Here is a 16,949-nt window from a genome sequence, read left to right as displayed (position 1 = left end):
GAAACTCTAGATGCTTGTGGCAAACCAAAAGCAAGGATTATTCTGACAGAAACAAGAAGGACTTAGCCTACGCCGGGTTAGTGAAAAAATATCAAGAGATCGACCCAAAAGCAGACAGATCTACAGTTGTCAAAAAAATCAACTCATTTAGAACAGTATATAAAAGGGAACAAAACAAAATAAACAACTCCCTGAAATCCGGAGCAGGTAGTGATGAAGTTTATAAACCAAATCTGTGGTATTTCGAACATCTCCATTTCTTGAATGACGTCGAACCAGCAAGGATTTCCAAAAACACATTCGATGAAACCGAAGAAGGAAACATAAATGAGGTTAGTAAACCCATTTGAACCAGGGTCTAGGGTCTTTTTTGTAAGTTTATTACAGGGAATGTTAACATTTCCTCTTCACACTTGTTGCAAGGCAAGTTATGTACATATACCATAACAGTAATTCCTCCACTTCACAATTCACCTCACACAGGAGAAAATACTGACTGACTTGAACGAAAAGTCGGTACGTGTAAACGGACATGCGATATTCGACAAATCGTTACAACTTGTCAACGACGATTTGTCGTTCAATTTGTCGTAGGGTGTAAACCCGCCATAACGATTGACTAGTTTCGACGTTATTACGTCTTATCAGAGTCGTACTCTCGTTCGGAGTACAGAACCGAACTGAAATAAACGTCAAAGAGCATCGCTATTTGATTCATATAGTTAAGCAGCGAACGCCATCTGGCGCCATCCTCCTTTCCAACCTGCCGTTCTTCCAAGAGGAAGAAAATTATATGTCTAAATATTATATTAGATATAATACATATTTTTTAATTTTGCAGTACTTTTTGCTCTTTTAAGTGAAAATAGAAATACTATAAGTTAAAGTAATAGCTTGTTTTTGCTAAAACATATTTCTTTGTTTACTTTACAACCGATAAAGTTTGTCAACGTTGCCGGCGATTGATCTGAATCCGGCGCGCCGTCTATGCCACACCCCCAGATAACTTCGATCGTCCGACGTGACGTCACAAACTAAGATGGAACTGTTCGATTTATAAATGTCAACTGTCATCCTCTTATCTTTTTATCTATTGTGCAATAGATAATTGGTTAACATCGAATGTGTAGAGCTGGAGAAAAAGTTTAGAGCAACAGAAGAATTTGTTAAATGAATTAGATTGAAAGGATGAACAGAAATAGGAATCATATCAAAAGGTAGAAATTTAATGGGCTCGTCGTAGCTCTGGCTACCTAAAAACACAATATAATGCGTCAAGCATACACAGAAAAAGTAAATTATAGTTAAAGAAAAACTGAAAAACGCTTTTAGCATTAATCAAAGTAAAGAGTAAAAAATATTTGTTGACATAAAAACCAAACTACTGATGAAAAAAATTAATATTTCTTTTATAAAAGCGTGGGGTGTTTTGTATGACAATTTTTAAAGTAAGAGAGTTGTTCAAAAATAAACCGGAATTTTGCTATATATAATTTTATTATAAAGTTATGGAGCTAAAACTTTTCACAGTTTTTCTAGTATAGTCTCTAGAAGCTTTTGGATTGCTCATTTGCTTTCGAATCGCACTCCGCCAAGTGTCTATTTCAATGGACCACATAAATAATAGTCGCATGACACCAAATCGGAACTACGAGGAGGGTGTTTCAGTGTTTCCCAACCCAATTCGTTCAACGGGTCCATCGTAAGTCGAGCTGTATGTAGTCAGTCGTAGTGCAATATATTTAGGAGGCTACAATAATACTGTGTGATCACAGTTCGTTGTTCAGTGAGAAAACAAACCACAATTATTCTTTTGATGTCCCAGAATACGGGACACAACCCCTTCCCGCTGATAGTGTAACCTTTGCTTTAATTAGCGCACCTTCGTCCTTCTCCAGACGCGCGTTTACTCTCAGGAATATAATGGTGAACATATGATGCAATAAATGTTCTCTACAGCTACTAGAGATGCGTACAAACATCCCAACGCATTATTTTCTGCTCAAAATTCAGAAGTCCGAGCCGTTCATAATTATTTGCTCAATACTACCTACGCCGATAACCAATTCTTCAACCATATATCGTTCAATATTGCGTTGGTCTACCAAAATGAGTTTTTCTACAGCGCTGACGTTCTCATCGGTAACATTTGTAATGGGGCGACACTTCAGTCTTGGAGAGGCACTCACCACAGAATTTTCGATAAATTTCGACGGATTTTACATTATCTTTGACATAAAAATGAATATTTATGCGTTATCCAACAGATACTAGTTTATCCTTTTCGCTCATGGATATTAGTACGGTTTTTGAGGAAACAAAGTTCTCACAATCTTTTCCAAAACCTGAGGACATATCGGCTGTGGCATAGGTAGACTTTTAAGCCTTGTACGGTTTGGCCACGGATCACGCTCGACTTCATCAATGAGTTCCTGTAAGCAATGCTTTTTACTGCACTTGATGGCATTGATAAGTTTTCGTCGCGCCTCCTTGTATTTGGCTTCCAGATCTTCAAAGTTTGGTTTGTTCCGGTCGCGTTGTCCTAGTCTTCTCTTTGTGCTAGCCCACTCTTTGCGGAGGTATATTGGTACATAAGCATCATAAGCCTTAATGATTCTCTTAACAACGTCATCAGATTTTGCTGCAGCATCGTAGGTGTTGGTGGGGTGGTCTTCTAGCGCCATTAGAAACGAACTAGTGAGGTGGTTGTTTTCCAACCAATTAAATTGATCTTTTTGTGTGTTAGTCCCCTGCTCCAATTATTAGACACGTCCCAGAGTATTGCGGTATGTTCGCTAGAGGTATAAATTTCAGACATCTGCCAGGAGAAATTTGATCAAACCGATCTGTCCCTCTTGTGGTGCATCTGGTCACAAACTTGAAAAATGCTCATAGTCAAACACTTCGCTTTCAATCCCCGTTGTCCGAAAAGGATGGAAACCCCCCAGTAAACTAGTCCAGTCACCTTGGAAAAACTCCAATCTTCATACGACCTCTCTACAGACACCAAAATTCTAATTGAAATCCTGGAAACCACAATAATGAATGCCATCCCCACTTCTCGCGCGCTAGTAGCCGAAATGCTACAACGCCTTTCCCCCCTTTTACGGATAAAACTGTACCGTCACTAGCGGCGTCGGTAACCGCATCCATTTCGCATTTACCCAAAAGCCAAGTACCTCCAAGTGAGGTACAATCCCTTTTTTGGTGATACTAAAACCAACCTCACCGGCCCTCCCTTATCCATAAGATAAATACCGACCCCCAACAACCACCCTACACAATTCGTCGATCGTCGGTGTTGCAGGTTTTTTGCGGTTTCCCTGCAACCTGGTGAACCGGTTCTCCAGCCAAATGGCCGACGATAGGGAATAATACAACCACAGCTGTACCCGCTCACACCAAATTAAAATAAAAAAAAAACAAAACAAAAATAATAAAACCCCCCGAAAAAACGAGATGAGCCGTTTTTGCTTGCAAACTCCACTTCGTTTTCTTCGGTCACAATACCCCGCTAGAAATAGTTGACAATCACATCCCAACGAAACCACCACAACCCCAGCTCTGCAGAGAAGCAATTCCTATATCGGGGCCTACTCGAACAAACCAAATTCCTTACAAAAATCCTCCTTATCCTACCAAACTTTAACCAACGAATCTCTCTCTCTCTCTCTCAGGAGAAATTTTTTCTGATTAGGTTGCTTGGTACGAAAGTGACATCTATTATTGAACTCCTATTGTAAATGTAAGTTTTTCGCTATCATTCAGCAGGACATCATCAAGTGTGGATATAACCTTCAGCCGTTTTGCGTTAATTTCTTTGCTACTCCAGTTAACTACCGAAGCGTAAAAATCTCCAGAGATCGATGGCTCGCATCCTCAATCAATATGCCAAGAAGCTTTGTGAATTCTTCAGCTAGCAGGCTGGATAGAGCGTAGCAACTGTAGATATGGATTCTGTATAGGATTTCGGTCGAGTGTATGAGGAGTAAATTGTATTTGGATCCAGCGGCGTAGTTCACATTTTTCCAGTACGTTTCCGAAACGTCCCCTAAAATTACTAGAAAAATTTTGTCAAGATGTCCAACAGATGAGAAAAGAGCATGGAATACTCTTCTTTTGTAGATTGCGTTTTCTGGTATCCTCCACCAAAGTTCTGCAATTTTCTTCCAAACACAGTTCATTGCTATGTCGCGATATTTTGAATCAAGACTGGCTATAGTCATGGGCGGCTTTAGGTCAAAATTTTTGAGGGTGCCAGCTATCCTGAAGTATGAGTCACTGTATACTCAAATTCAAACACAAAAATCTTATTTAAATGGTCCGTTTTAATGCCTATTCCAAGTAGGCCCTAGCTGTTTCATTTATTATAACAAAAATAAAACCCCCAACATTTTATTAATATAGCTCATTTCAGTTGAAAAAACTGTCTATCTACTTGAGAATTTTATTATGAAAACCGCCCTAGAATATTGCTTTCATTCGTTGCTAGAAAAGCTTTATGAGAATCTTTAAATAGCTTTAATTTGGTTTTAAAGAAAATAGTTGGTTTACCTATATTTAACCTTCAAGTCAATTTGATTTGTTTAATTAATTACCGTTGGAAAGAACTGAGGAATATAAAAATGCTCATAACAAATTAAATTAAAAGTAACATTACTTTAATGACACAGTACTGTGAAAACTTCAAGTTTAACAAGAAAAAATGTACAACAAAAGATTGTTTTGTTTGTGAGTTAGATAGTGATTACTGTATAAAGAAATCTTTTTATCCTTCATAGTTATTAATTATTATAGTTATTAGGCTTTGCTTATATTCGTCGACCTTTCGAAAGATACAAGTCTGCAGGTTTATCATAGTCCATGTCCTTTAATATGTCACTTTCTGAGCACAGCACCATTAGGTCCGCCAGACGTTCTTCGTTCATTGTCGAACGCAGCCAGTTGTTTATTCTCCGCATGTCCTTTCGCATGTCGCACTGTTGCAAGGCAAGGTAAAAGCAACGCACATCATTTTCTGTAAGTTAGGGTACTGTTGAAGCACTGATGGTTTCGATTAAAAGGTTCATTTCTGCTTTCAAACTTTTTATATTGACATTTGTCATATCGTAAGTGTCTACGAAGAACAAGTTTATTGTCCTAAAAAATTTTTTTGATTACATATTACAAAAATATGATAGAAATTTGAAAAAACCCCCGAGCACCCCCATAAATCCGCCCATGGCGATAGTTGCAACCGATTTTATTTAACCAAAAATCGGTTTGTATGATATGAGTGCTCAGTCGTACCAATCCCGCACCGATCCGATTTCAAGGGGCACAATCGGATCGAAATTTTGTATGATATATGTGATCTAGCCTTAACGCGTGTTTCCCGGGGTTAAAACGATTTATCAACGAAAACATTATTTTTACCTCCCAAATGTCTAATTACATGTTGTTCTAGTAGTAGTTTTAGTACATCTGGTATGATTCTTCAAATAAAATGTAACTTTTAAAATAGCGCTGCCAATTAATATCAATTGAAACAAATGATAGATAATGTGCTACACTTTACATGCAATAAATCATACTTATATTTTATGACTATATTATTTGAATTTTTATTTGGTATTTTCAAACATTCTCATTGATCAAATGTATTGGTGTCGAGTTTGTTATAAACATTTCATTAAACACACATAATATTTATAGGTTAAGTTCTTTAAAAGACGATAACCGCAATAGTTAGAATGTATTAAGTGAAATGTTAATTTTGCTATTGTCTTTATTAGTTTTTGACATAATTACATTTGTTTATACTTATACCTCAGCTGAAAGTACTTAATTTCGTAATTGTGTATAATTTAACAAATTTTGAAAAATGTAGAGCTTTGGTAAACGTTTCGAGACAATCATTATTTATGAATAAAGGCACTAAAAAAACTTTGTCACGTATCTAACGATTATGGACTAACCAGACGCTCTTTCCAGCAGCTCTATACTATGATGGGAATACTATGGGGATACTATGGGAAAATTTTATTTTATAATTTTTTTTGAGAAGAAAATAGATGTACTACTATCAAATATGTAATGTGGACAAAGAAATAGGATGTTTTTATATTATGTGAAGATCAAAGTGCATGCATGGGATTTGGGGGTTGATAGTTAACTAACTTTTATAATTTAATTCCTCCTGTTTGCGCTGAGATCAGTTTCCAAAGAACTGAACTTATCCACCTCCTTAACAGTTTATTATGCCCTTATTGAGTCGCATCTGAGATATGCCCTAGCCTTCTGAGGTCTTCGAACTTCAAAAGAGAGCTGTTAGATATTTACTCGAACTAATCAGCAGGACTCACTGCAGGAGTTTCTTTAAAAGATTAAAAATTCCGAGTCTTCCTTATTAATTTTTGAATCGGTTTGCCTAATTCGTAAACACGCTTCTCAATTTTCAGAAAGATCGTTGCACGACTAGGAACGTGGAGCACGACCTTTACCTACACCTACTTCAAGTTCATAGTTAGTTAAGAGCTCAATATTTTACAATGCAAAATAGGCTTTAGTTTCATTAATTACTTCTTCATTGGAGCTGAATTTCTTACATACGAGCATTTTGGATAAAGAAGCAATTCGAAGTGTGAATCGTTCAAATTAATCATCGTTGCCATTGACTTGTAAATCGGTGCATTGTCTTGGTGAAACACTGGTTTTTCCTCCGACATTTGAAGCCGTTTTTTCTTGACTTTTGCATTAAAATGATCCAACAACTCTATGTAGTATTCACTATTGATTGTCTTTCCCTTTTGGAGATAATCGATGAACAATATTCCATGCGAATCCCAAAATACTGAAGCCATAACCTTCCCAGCTGACTGGTGTGCATTTGGACGCTTCGGACGTGGTTAACCGGTTGCAGTCTACTCTGATGATGCTCGTTTTGATTCCTGAGTGAAATGATGAATCCATGTTTCATCTTTTGTCACATTTTGACGCAAAAAACTGATAATTACGTGTAAACATGGCCAAACACTGTTCTGAATCATGAACACGTTGTTGTTTTTGATCGACTGTGAGTAAACGCGAGTTATATGAAGAAAAATCTAGTTCTTACTTATACATTTCAATGAATTGTAGTTAATTCGCTTGTGAAATTAATTCTGTTCATTCAAATTTGTAATTTTCAGTTTAATAAATTTTTTAAAAACGTATTTTCGGACATCGAAAATATAACTGGCGCAGTCATTCGGATTAGTGCCGTCGCGATTTTTTACGCTTAGTACTGTAAAAGATTCGACAAGTATTTCAATACAGAAGCACGAAATCTACGTTCTACGAAGGACAGAATTTCAGAGCACTAAATCAGAAAATTGAATCCGTTGTTTTAAAAATACCAAAAGCAGCTTCACTTAAATGACTGTCAGTTTTTCTGATTAATCGAAATGTCATGAAATTTTGCACATAGTCTTATACGTCATATAGATTTGAAAATTGCAGCGTCATCTGTGTGTCAGTCATACGACTGATATTTTTCATTTGAGAATGGTAATCAAATCGGTTTGTTGGATTTTTAGGAAGATTATCAGCGAAGCGATAAAAAAACAAATTATACAAATTTTATCAAAAAATTGTCTTGGAGGTAGTAGAATCTCAGCATATTGTGCAAAAAATGCTGCTGTAAATTATGAAATAATCTGTTAACCATCTGTATTATCCACGAATGACTTAAAAATTTGAAAGCTTTGTCAGTAGATGTGGAATTGATTATTTTGAAAGTTTATAGCGAATTTTCGGCTTTTGAAGAAGGAGAAATAAGCTGATAATAAATTGCTCATATGCAGAAATTGAGTTTAGAGAAATATTAACTCGTTGGTTATTACTTCCTGCCATGGACAAAATCCTATCGCTAACGCCAGCTCTAATAAGATATTTCAATGAGCAAGGTGAAGAGAATTGTTCTAAATTTATATGGAATAACTTTTGTGTGAGGAACCCCCAAGCACTAGTATTCATGACTTGAAGATTGATTTGAAAACGTAGGTACAAAACAGACACGCTGACAAATTTTATGGTAAATCTGCCATGGATTTATCAAAGCAGTTTAATGAACCGCAAAAAACAAATTTCCAAATTGAGTTCAATAACTTTTACGTGATGTTTGACATATTTACAAAAATGGTATAACTTTGAAGATTTGGAATACCAAATAATCAAAATTTTATCTTTAAAAGAATCAATCTTTTAGACAGGCATTATTACACTCCAGGAATTTCTTAAATATTGATTTAGATAGTGACAAATTGTACGATGAGGTTGGACTTTTGCTTGAGATGCAACCACATCTTGTTGGATTTACTGGGTTAGGTTAGGTTAGGCTGGCTTAAGTCCAAATTAGACATACTCGGTATATTACCACGTGAAAACTTGTATTTTGACATCCTAAAACTATTCTCCAAATTCACATATAATTGGATGGTCGCAAGTTTTAAAGTCAGGAATCAAAGTTCACAAAAATTAATTCTTTTTACATTTTTTGCAAATATCTCGTTCTCTATAGATTTTACGCTATTAGTATTTCTAATCAATATTGTAGAGAATTCAATTCTCCACTACTTTTGTATTCAACATTTTTTTATACCTTGAACTGTTTTCGAGATAGAGGGCGTAGAGCTCGCGGTCAGAGACTTATCTGAGGTTAACTGGTAGTCTCCATCAAAAACTCATAATATTAAGGTTATAATTATAATAATAATACTTATCTATTTTTAATTAAGTGTCAATTTAATTAATAACACTTACCTGGCCATGTAACTAAGAAATTGTTGAGGAAAATACTTAAATTATATCTTAATTCTAATCCAATTCATACTAATGACTTTCTATATAAATAAAGAAGATGAGAAATAAATTTTTTATAAATGTTTTTATTAAACGTGTCATTTCATAGTTTTATTATTGTCAAAATTAATACAAATTTCGAGAACAAGTTTTAATTTCAATTCTCTTCTTCTTCATTTTAATCATCATCGTCGTCATCGTCCCTTTTTTGCAGAATTTCAAGTTCATTACCATCTTCAACGACATTTGTCACCAAGTTATTCATGATTTCTATTAAGGCAGTATTAAGACAAGCATTGTAGCCCCGCCACATCTTGAGCCCCAGCTACTTATGCAGTTACAAAATATTGTATTGAGTAATTCATCTGGTGCAGATGGTGCAAATAGCCAAATAGGTTCCAGGATTTCGTTACGCATTGTCCAACCCTATTCCTGTGGTTCTAAATCATGCTCCAACCAAGTTTGAATTTGATAATAAACGATGGAAATGTTATTGAGTTGTTGAACTCGTTGGTTGAATATTTGATAACAGCAAAGGTTTATTCCACTTTGTTGACTTGACGTATAGTACATAAAGGAGAAAATCGTTACTATCTACTATCTTTGAACCGGACAGTTTTCTTCTTCTTAATATTATGAGTTTTTGATGGAGACTATCAGTTAACCTCAGATAAGTCTCTGACCGCGAGCTCTACGCCCTCTATCTCGAAAATAGTTCAAGGTATAAAAAAATGTTGAATACAAAAGTAGTGGAGAATTGAATTCTTTACAATATTGATTAGAAATACTAATAGCGTAAAATCTATAGAGAACGAGATATTTGCAAAAAATGTAAAAAGAATTAATTTTTGTGACCTTTCATTCATGACTTTAAAACTTGCGACCATCCGATGATATGTGAATTTGGAGAATAGTTTTAGGATGTCAAAATACAAGTTTTCACGTGGTAATATACTGGGTATGTAGATTTTCCATGGTCAATCCACTATAATGACTGGACTAAGACAGAAATCCCTGTCGTTGGAAAGAATGGTCACGTTTGTTCTTTCCATTCCTGTATCTAATGTTTCATGTGAGTTAGTATTCAGTATGATGAAGCAAGTATGGAACAAGGAGAGAAATAAGTTTTTCTTTAGTGAAAGCAGAGTTACAAATACTAAAAACCGAAAAATATTAGATATTGCTCGAAAACAAAATAAATATTAATTTAAAAATTACAACCTTACTCACTGCTCTGATACAATTAACCGGCTCGAAACATGCACGTCAATGACAATGACAACCTATCTTGATTTTTTTTAATATTAAATATTTATATAATGTCTCCAAATTACTGGGAATTATTCTCTATCGTGCATAGGTGTAATTTTTTATTTTTTCGCGAATGAGGTGCGAAAATATCTCAATGGCCTTGACAAACCTTAACTATTTATACAGTATATGTTTCAAGTTTGAAGACGCCACGTTGTTTAGTATTTATTTGGCAGCCAACCAATATAAAAGCTGCACTAGATTCTTCTTTAGTTGAGACTGTTCCTTCGCCATCAATAGTAAAATATTGAGTAGCAGGGTTTAAACAAAGCTGTACGATCTGCGAAGACCAGCAATGCTGTAGTCGACCAATTGAGGTGACGACTCCAGAATGATTGAAGAAAATCCACAAAGCAGTACTGGATGGTCGTTGACTGATAGTACGTGAGCTAGCAGATAGAGTAAGCATATCAAAAACTGCGGCACATCGCATATTAACTGAAAATTGCGGGATAGTTGCTGCGTTTGCTCACAATGGAACAAAAACAGCAGCAGCAGATGTTTCCATCGAATGTTTGGCAATGTTTAACAGAAATAAAGTCGGATTTTCGTCCCAGATCAAAAGAATAATCAAAACCATGGATTGAAAAGGGAGAGCCGGCTCCAAAGAAGGCTCCATCTGCAGGCAAGGTCATGGCGTCGCTTTTTTGGGATGCGCGTGGCATAATTTTCATTGGCTATCTGATGAAAGGAAAAACTATAAACGGAGAATTATTTCAGCGTTTGAGCGAAGAAATGAAGCAAAAACGGGTGCATTTGGCTGAAAAGTAAGTGTTGTTTCATGAAGACAATTATTTCCTGTTCCAATACTTGAAAAAATAGCTGGGTGGTTATCGCTGTGAAAAGTGTATGAAGTTAAAAAGATATTACGTTGAAAAATAAATATATTTTTTTGCGTCAAGAGCTATATAACCAAACGAAACTTACTTGTGGATGCAACTCCGTATTTTAGTAACAAATTTTGAACAAGGTCCCTCGATTTTTTCGGTTCACGTTCGATTTACCCCTGCGACCGCTAGTTGTATCTCTATTTAATCACGGATTGTTTTGAAGAAAATTAATAATCAATATGGTGGTGGTGCTTATAAAAGTGCGTCATCCCCACCGAAAACAGTTGATTTTTTATTACAGTTTTTCGGCAACAAATTTTGATTAATTTTTTTTAATTCTGCCCATTGCTCTGATATTTATCTATCGTTACTGTCATTTAAATGTTAAACTAAAATTTCTGTCGATTTTTTATAATAAAATTTTGATCATTTTTGTCTCAATCTTTGCAGAAAGTTTATAACAAAATAAATATTTGCATAGAAAACAGATTAAAATTATATTGTCTAGAAAATAAAATATTCAATAAATATTGTGAAAATCTCTAAGATTGCAATAGAAAAAAAATGAGTTATCAACAGATACGCCATTGTTTCACAATATCCTTTTGTTTTAATAAAACATTTACCTTTCGTCCTTATTAATAGATACTTAAGCCGATGTTTATTATAAAAACTGAGGAAAAGATGATAAGGAAACAATCTATAAATATTGCGCAAACCATAAAGATTGTAATAGAAAGAAATTCATGGTTATCTTTATGAAAACCATTATTATTTTGCAATAATTACCGAATCTACTAGAAAATCTTCTAGCAGACTAATTACTACCAGTATACTAATATTTAAACTGTTTGTTTCTTCGTTCTTTTCGCAGATCGTTGATTCGTATCCGGCTCGAAATACCAGATAGTGTATTAATTCTATTTTCCACACCTCAATGTTTTCTTTGAACTCTTTCTAGTTCTTTGGTATTACTTCCAACAATGTATTTCTTTATGATCTCATCCATGAATATCATGAACAGTAATTGGATTAAGCTTCCCCCTTGTTTTAGTCCTTTAATTCTACTGAAGCCTTCTGAAACGACGATTGCCACTTATGTTTTCAGGTAGACAAATAAAAACAAATATTTATAATAGGACATGGCTTTATTTTTTTTTAAATATTCTCCATTAAGATGAATACACTTTTTCATGGGTTCGAATCAATTTTTTAACCTTTTTTCCACTCCGATTGAGATACCTCCAAAACATGTGATTCTTCAGGTGTAGAAAAACGTTGACCTCGATATTTATTTTTAATCTGCGGATATAAGGAAAAACTTGCGTAACATGGTGCTTCATCACACAAAAGTCAAAGCGAGTTGATCGGCATACTGGTGTTGGTTTAATCTATGTCAAGAAAATGATAGAATTGTACGAAAATGTTCCATTTTTTTTGACCAAAATGGACTTTTCTAGTATCTGTAAACAATCGAAATAGCACTCGTTCTGAGAACGTTCACCATTAAAAATGCCAAACTTCATGATGTCGATGTCAAATTTGACACATTCACATCAAAATTGCCATATCTCAAAACTTAACTAGCAATCTCCGTATTATAATTGCATCATCTTTTTAATTTCTACGTTAATTTATCTTTCAGACAGTATATTCCACTTCTCCTTACGTACTTTATCAACAGCTTATTCTAGTCTAAGTATTTCTTCTTTTCTTGTTATTCTTTTACTGTCATCTGTTTTAGAGTAAAAACATGATCCACACTGAGATTCTTCGAGTGTGTCTTTCACTGTTAATTTGATTATTTTCTCTAATATTTTTTCATCATTTCAATCACTGTATTAATTAATGTTATTCCTCGTTAGTTATTGCAGTCTTTTACATAATATTTTCTTGAAAACTGGTACTATTAATGCCTTAATATGTTTCATCTTCTAGAGGCTTTCATTATGAAGTAGTATGTCTTTCCCTTTTTGATCCTTAGTTTTTATCATTTCTGGAATTACTTTCTCAGGTGCTTTTCCATTCTTTAGTTCTGTGACTGCATATTCTATCTCGTCTTTACTAATTTTTATTTCTAATTCTTCCGTTATGTCAATTTTTACAATTTTTTCTGTATGTTCTGAATTATTATTCATTAAATCCTGGAGAATTATTTCCCCCTTTGTATGATTTCCTCTTCCACATGGCGCTGTCATTGTCAAATCCATATGAAGTTTAGGAATTACCAACTTTCAAAATACTATATGTAAAATTTCATGACATTTTAAAACAATATCGTGTGTTAATTTATCATTGCTTCTTGGTGAAAAAAATACTGTACAAGCTTAGCAATCGCTTCAAAAGTGTTATCCGGACTCTGCTTCATAGAAAAGAACAGTTTATTATTGGTTTGCTGAATTTAAATGTGGTCGTACAGACACCGAAGATGGTGAACGTTCTGGTTGTTTAATTGAGGTGATTACTCTAAAAAAACATCAAAAAAGTCCACAAATTATTTATAACTAATCGTAAATCTAAATTGCATGAGATAGCTGAGGTCCTAAAGATATCAGAAGGCAGTGTGTTTACAATTATACATCAACATTTGACCATGAAAAAGCTTTTTTTAAAGGTAAAAAGCACAATGAATTGATGATTCAGAGCAGTTTTTGGTTATATTTGCACGTAATAAATCAGATTTTTTGCGTCAATATATGATAATGGATCCATCACTTCACTCCGAAATAAAAACGATCATCATCTGAGTGGACTGCAGCAACTAAACCACGTCCGAAGCATCCAAAGGCACAACAGTCTGTTGGGGAGGTTATGGCTTCAGTATTTTGGGATACGCATGGTATATTGTTCATCGACTATCTCCAAAAGGTAAAGACAATCAATATGACGAAGAAAAAACCACTATAATAAATCTTCGAAGTGGGCACTTTGCACTTTTACACACTTCCGGAGTCTACGGAGGGTATTTCTTTAAACTTGGAAGGGCGTTCCAAGATTCTTACTTATAGCGTATTTACAATTTCTGGTAATTTTCTTCAGAATATCTTTTCATGGCGAAATATTTCCTTGGCATGTACAACGATCTAAAAATGTACATATCTTCTAAACCATACATTTTATCGAGTTAAACAAAGAGTACCTAGTTGTCCCTGTAAAAGTTGTAAAAGGTGGTCCAACTATAATACACGATGTTAATTGTGAGTCGCACCTCAACGTCAAGTTTTTTGCGCAACTTAATTTGACATTTGTATGTTTCAGTGTTTTGACAGAATCAACCATGGATAGGTACACAATTGAGCAGCGCGTTAAGATTGTTGAAGCCTTTTACGAAAATGGGCGTTCAAATCAAAATGCATTTTGTGATTTTTTTGGTCAGCATAATCGACCAAATGTGTCCACAATCGGGAGAATTGTGCGCATGTTCGCCCCGTTCGTTCTGCGGAAAACATTGAGCCGTCAACCTCGACTCGTCGTCCTGCCCAACAATTAAACATCTCACGAACATCACTGATGAATAAAGATTTGAATTCATGCTTACAAGGTTCAACTGACTCAAGAGCTGAAGCCTGCTGACCATTTCAAGCGTCGTCAATGCGCCGGATGGTTGAGCAGATAGAAGTGAATGGTGACTTTACAAAGAAAATCATCTTCAGCGACGAGGCACACTTTCACCTCAGTGGATTCGTTAACAAGCAGAATTGCCGCATTTGTGCAAATGAGAATCCACGAGTGATTGTTGAAAAGTCGATGCATCCACAAAATGTGACTGTTTGGTGCGGTTTATGGGCTGGCGGCGTCATCGGGCCGTACTTCTTCGAGAATGAGGCCGGTCAAGCAGTTACCGTGAATGGTGTTCGCTATCGCGTCATGATAACGGACTTCTTGTAGCCAGAAACTGAGGATATGGACCTGGACGATATGTGGCTCCAACAGGATGGTGCTACTTGCCACATAGCCAACGAAACAATGGCTCTTTTGCGCGAGAAATTCAATGGTCGTGTTATGCCATAATGTCATGTGATTTGGCACCGTTGGACTTGTTTCTTTGGGGATATTTAAAAGAAAAAGTGTACGTCAATAAGCCAAAAACAATTCAAGAGCTAAAGGATGAGATAATTCGGCACATTGACGACATTGAACCTTATGTCTCAGAGTCATCGAAAATATGGACCATCGGATAGAGGTATGCCACCGAGGCCGTGGCAAGCAATTGGGCCGATATTTTGTTTCACACATAATTGTTATAGATCCTTCTATCATTATAAAAAATATTATTTTAATGCTTTTCTTATTTTATTTGTTCACACTTGATATATTCGTTATTTAAAATTGAATTCATTAGGGAAATTATTGACCCTAATTCCATCATTGACCAGTAGAACTACTACATAAAAATTATAAACTAATTTACCTCATTCGTGACGTGAAATTCTTCAGATTCCTCATAATCTCTCTCGATCCCTTCCAATTCGTTGGTGTGATCGAATATGGTTCGAAATCGCATCTTTTTCAAATATAAAAAGAAACACGTGAAAAAAACCGCTTGACAACAACGACACCAACTACAACATCAACGATTCTACCAGCTTCGGTTTCGAACTTGAACTGAATTTGTTAAACCAACGCAATCACTCACTTCGGTATCGGCACAAGTTAACTTTAATTAGAAAGATAAATTACGTCCAGTTTTTGTCTCCACCAGCCCCTCTCTATAAATAGTAGAACCAGTACCGTAACAGCCCATTTTGTCATTTATTGTACGTAGTCAGTTATAGTAAATAGAGTGCGTACGCTAAAATCTTCATGCATGCGTCAGTCACAAGTCTCGACAAGTTCACACAAAGTTTCAACTTGCTGCTTCCATCCATTTTTAGAGCTCGAACGATCACTCATTCCAGTTATCGTCTTCATAGACTTCAGTTTAGCTTCAGTCTCTGAAGACGGTAACTTGGTGATCGAAACTCGCGTCATACAGTGTAATTCTGAGTGTTGGTGTAGTGGTGGTGTAAACAGTGTATTCAGTATGATGTGATTTTTCCTATACAAAATTTCATTTAAACTTGCTCTAGATCAACACGAAAATTTGTTACATCAAGATAATGTATGTAATTTGTATTAGAGATAAAATTGTCTATGGGAAAAATCACATTTCAATCATAACAATCCTCTAGTCCACACTGTTTCGCTTTCCAAGACTACTGTACACGAATGTGGCAGACACACCATATATCCCTGATCTAGCCACGTGCGACTATTTTTTGTTTGTAAAGCTGAAGATTTAAGAGTGATGAAATTAATGTACGAAAATTTTGACTCTTCAGATGTATCATATTTTTATAGTGGCATAGAAGGTTTAGTCAGGCGTTCTGATTGATGTGTGGAAATAATAAAGGGGGAATATTTTGAAAAGAGCGTGCGCCAACTCGTTATTTTAATACCCGCCATAAAATTTTAACTTCTGTTACAACTCCTGATCGAGGTTGTCATGAAGATTAGACAACTCGTGACGGAAGATTATGCAGCCCGAGATTTTAATTATGAATGGAAAAACAAAAATAAAATATAAATTTACAGTTTATTTCAGTAAAAAATATTTTAAATTCTAAACACATAAAAAAACAATCAAATTTATTACATTTTGTATCTGTAAGGGACTTGTATCAAAAATTCATTTTAATTTCATTTAACTTGTTAATTTGTTTTTCTAAAATTGTTTCTGCCTGTCTTGCTCTTTTAGTTTTAATTCTAATTGATAGTACAGGCAAATTAGGGGATTTTGAGCTAAAACGTTAAAATAAATTGGGCGATTTTGATTTTCTAGATTCTGGGAGGTTTTGGGACACTGAATAAGTCTAGCAGCTCTTAACAAAAATTACGGGCACGGATTTTCGAAATTTTAGGAATGAAACTGGAAAAAAAATTTTGAAACGTGAATAACTCGAAAACTATGAGAAATTCGAAAAAACTGACGTATCATAAAATGTAGAA

At 35.1% G+C, this 16,949-nt stretch overlaps 1 protein-coding gene across 4 annotated transcripts in view; it reads right to left on the bottom strand.

Moving 5' to 3' along the window:
• The window catches only part of LOC130449560 (hexokinase type 2), an 89,484-nt gene that overhangs the window by 54,285 nt on the left and 18,250 nt on the right, over positions 1-16,949 (bottom strand). Inside the window, exon 1 of one of the 4 annotated variants that reach the window (XM_056787451.1) lies at positions 15,373-15,637. The exons of 2 other annotated variants lie outside the window; for them this stretch is intronic. In XM_056787451.1, coding sequence (XP_056643429.1) covers positions 15,373-15,465 — 93 coding nt within the window. In that variant the 5' untranslated portion in view covers positions 15,466-15,637. Of the gene's footprint in view, positions 1-15,372; positions 15,638-16,949 lie in introns of those variants that run through there. One more of the 4 variants, XM_056787454.1, reaches the window with a different exon arrangement.

This window comes from Diorhabda sublineata, chromosome 10 (genome assembly GCF_026230105.1).
Source record: "Diorhabda sublineata isolate icDioSubl1.1 chromosome 10, icDioSubl1.1, whole genome shotgun sequence".
Classification (NCBI taxonomy): domain Eukaryota; kingdom Metazoa; phylum Arthropoda; class Insecta; order Coleoptera; family Chrysomelidae; genus Diorhabda; species Diorhabda sublineata.
This window is presented reverse-complemented; position numbering and strand designations above follow the sequence as displayed.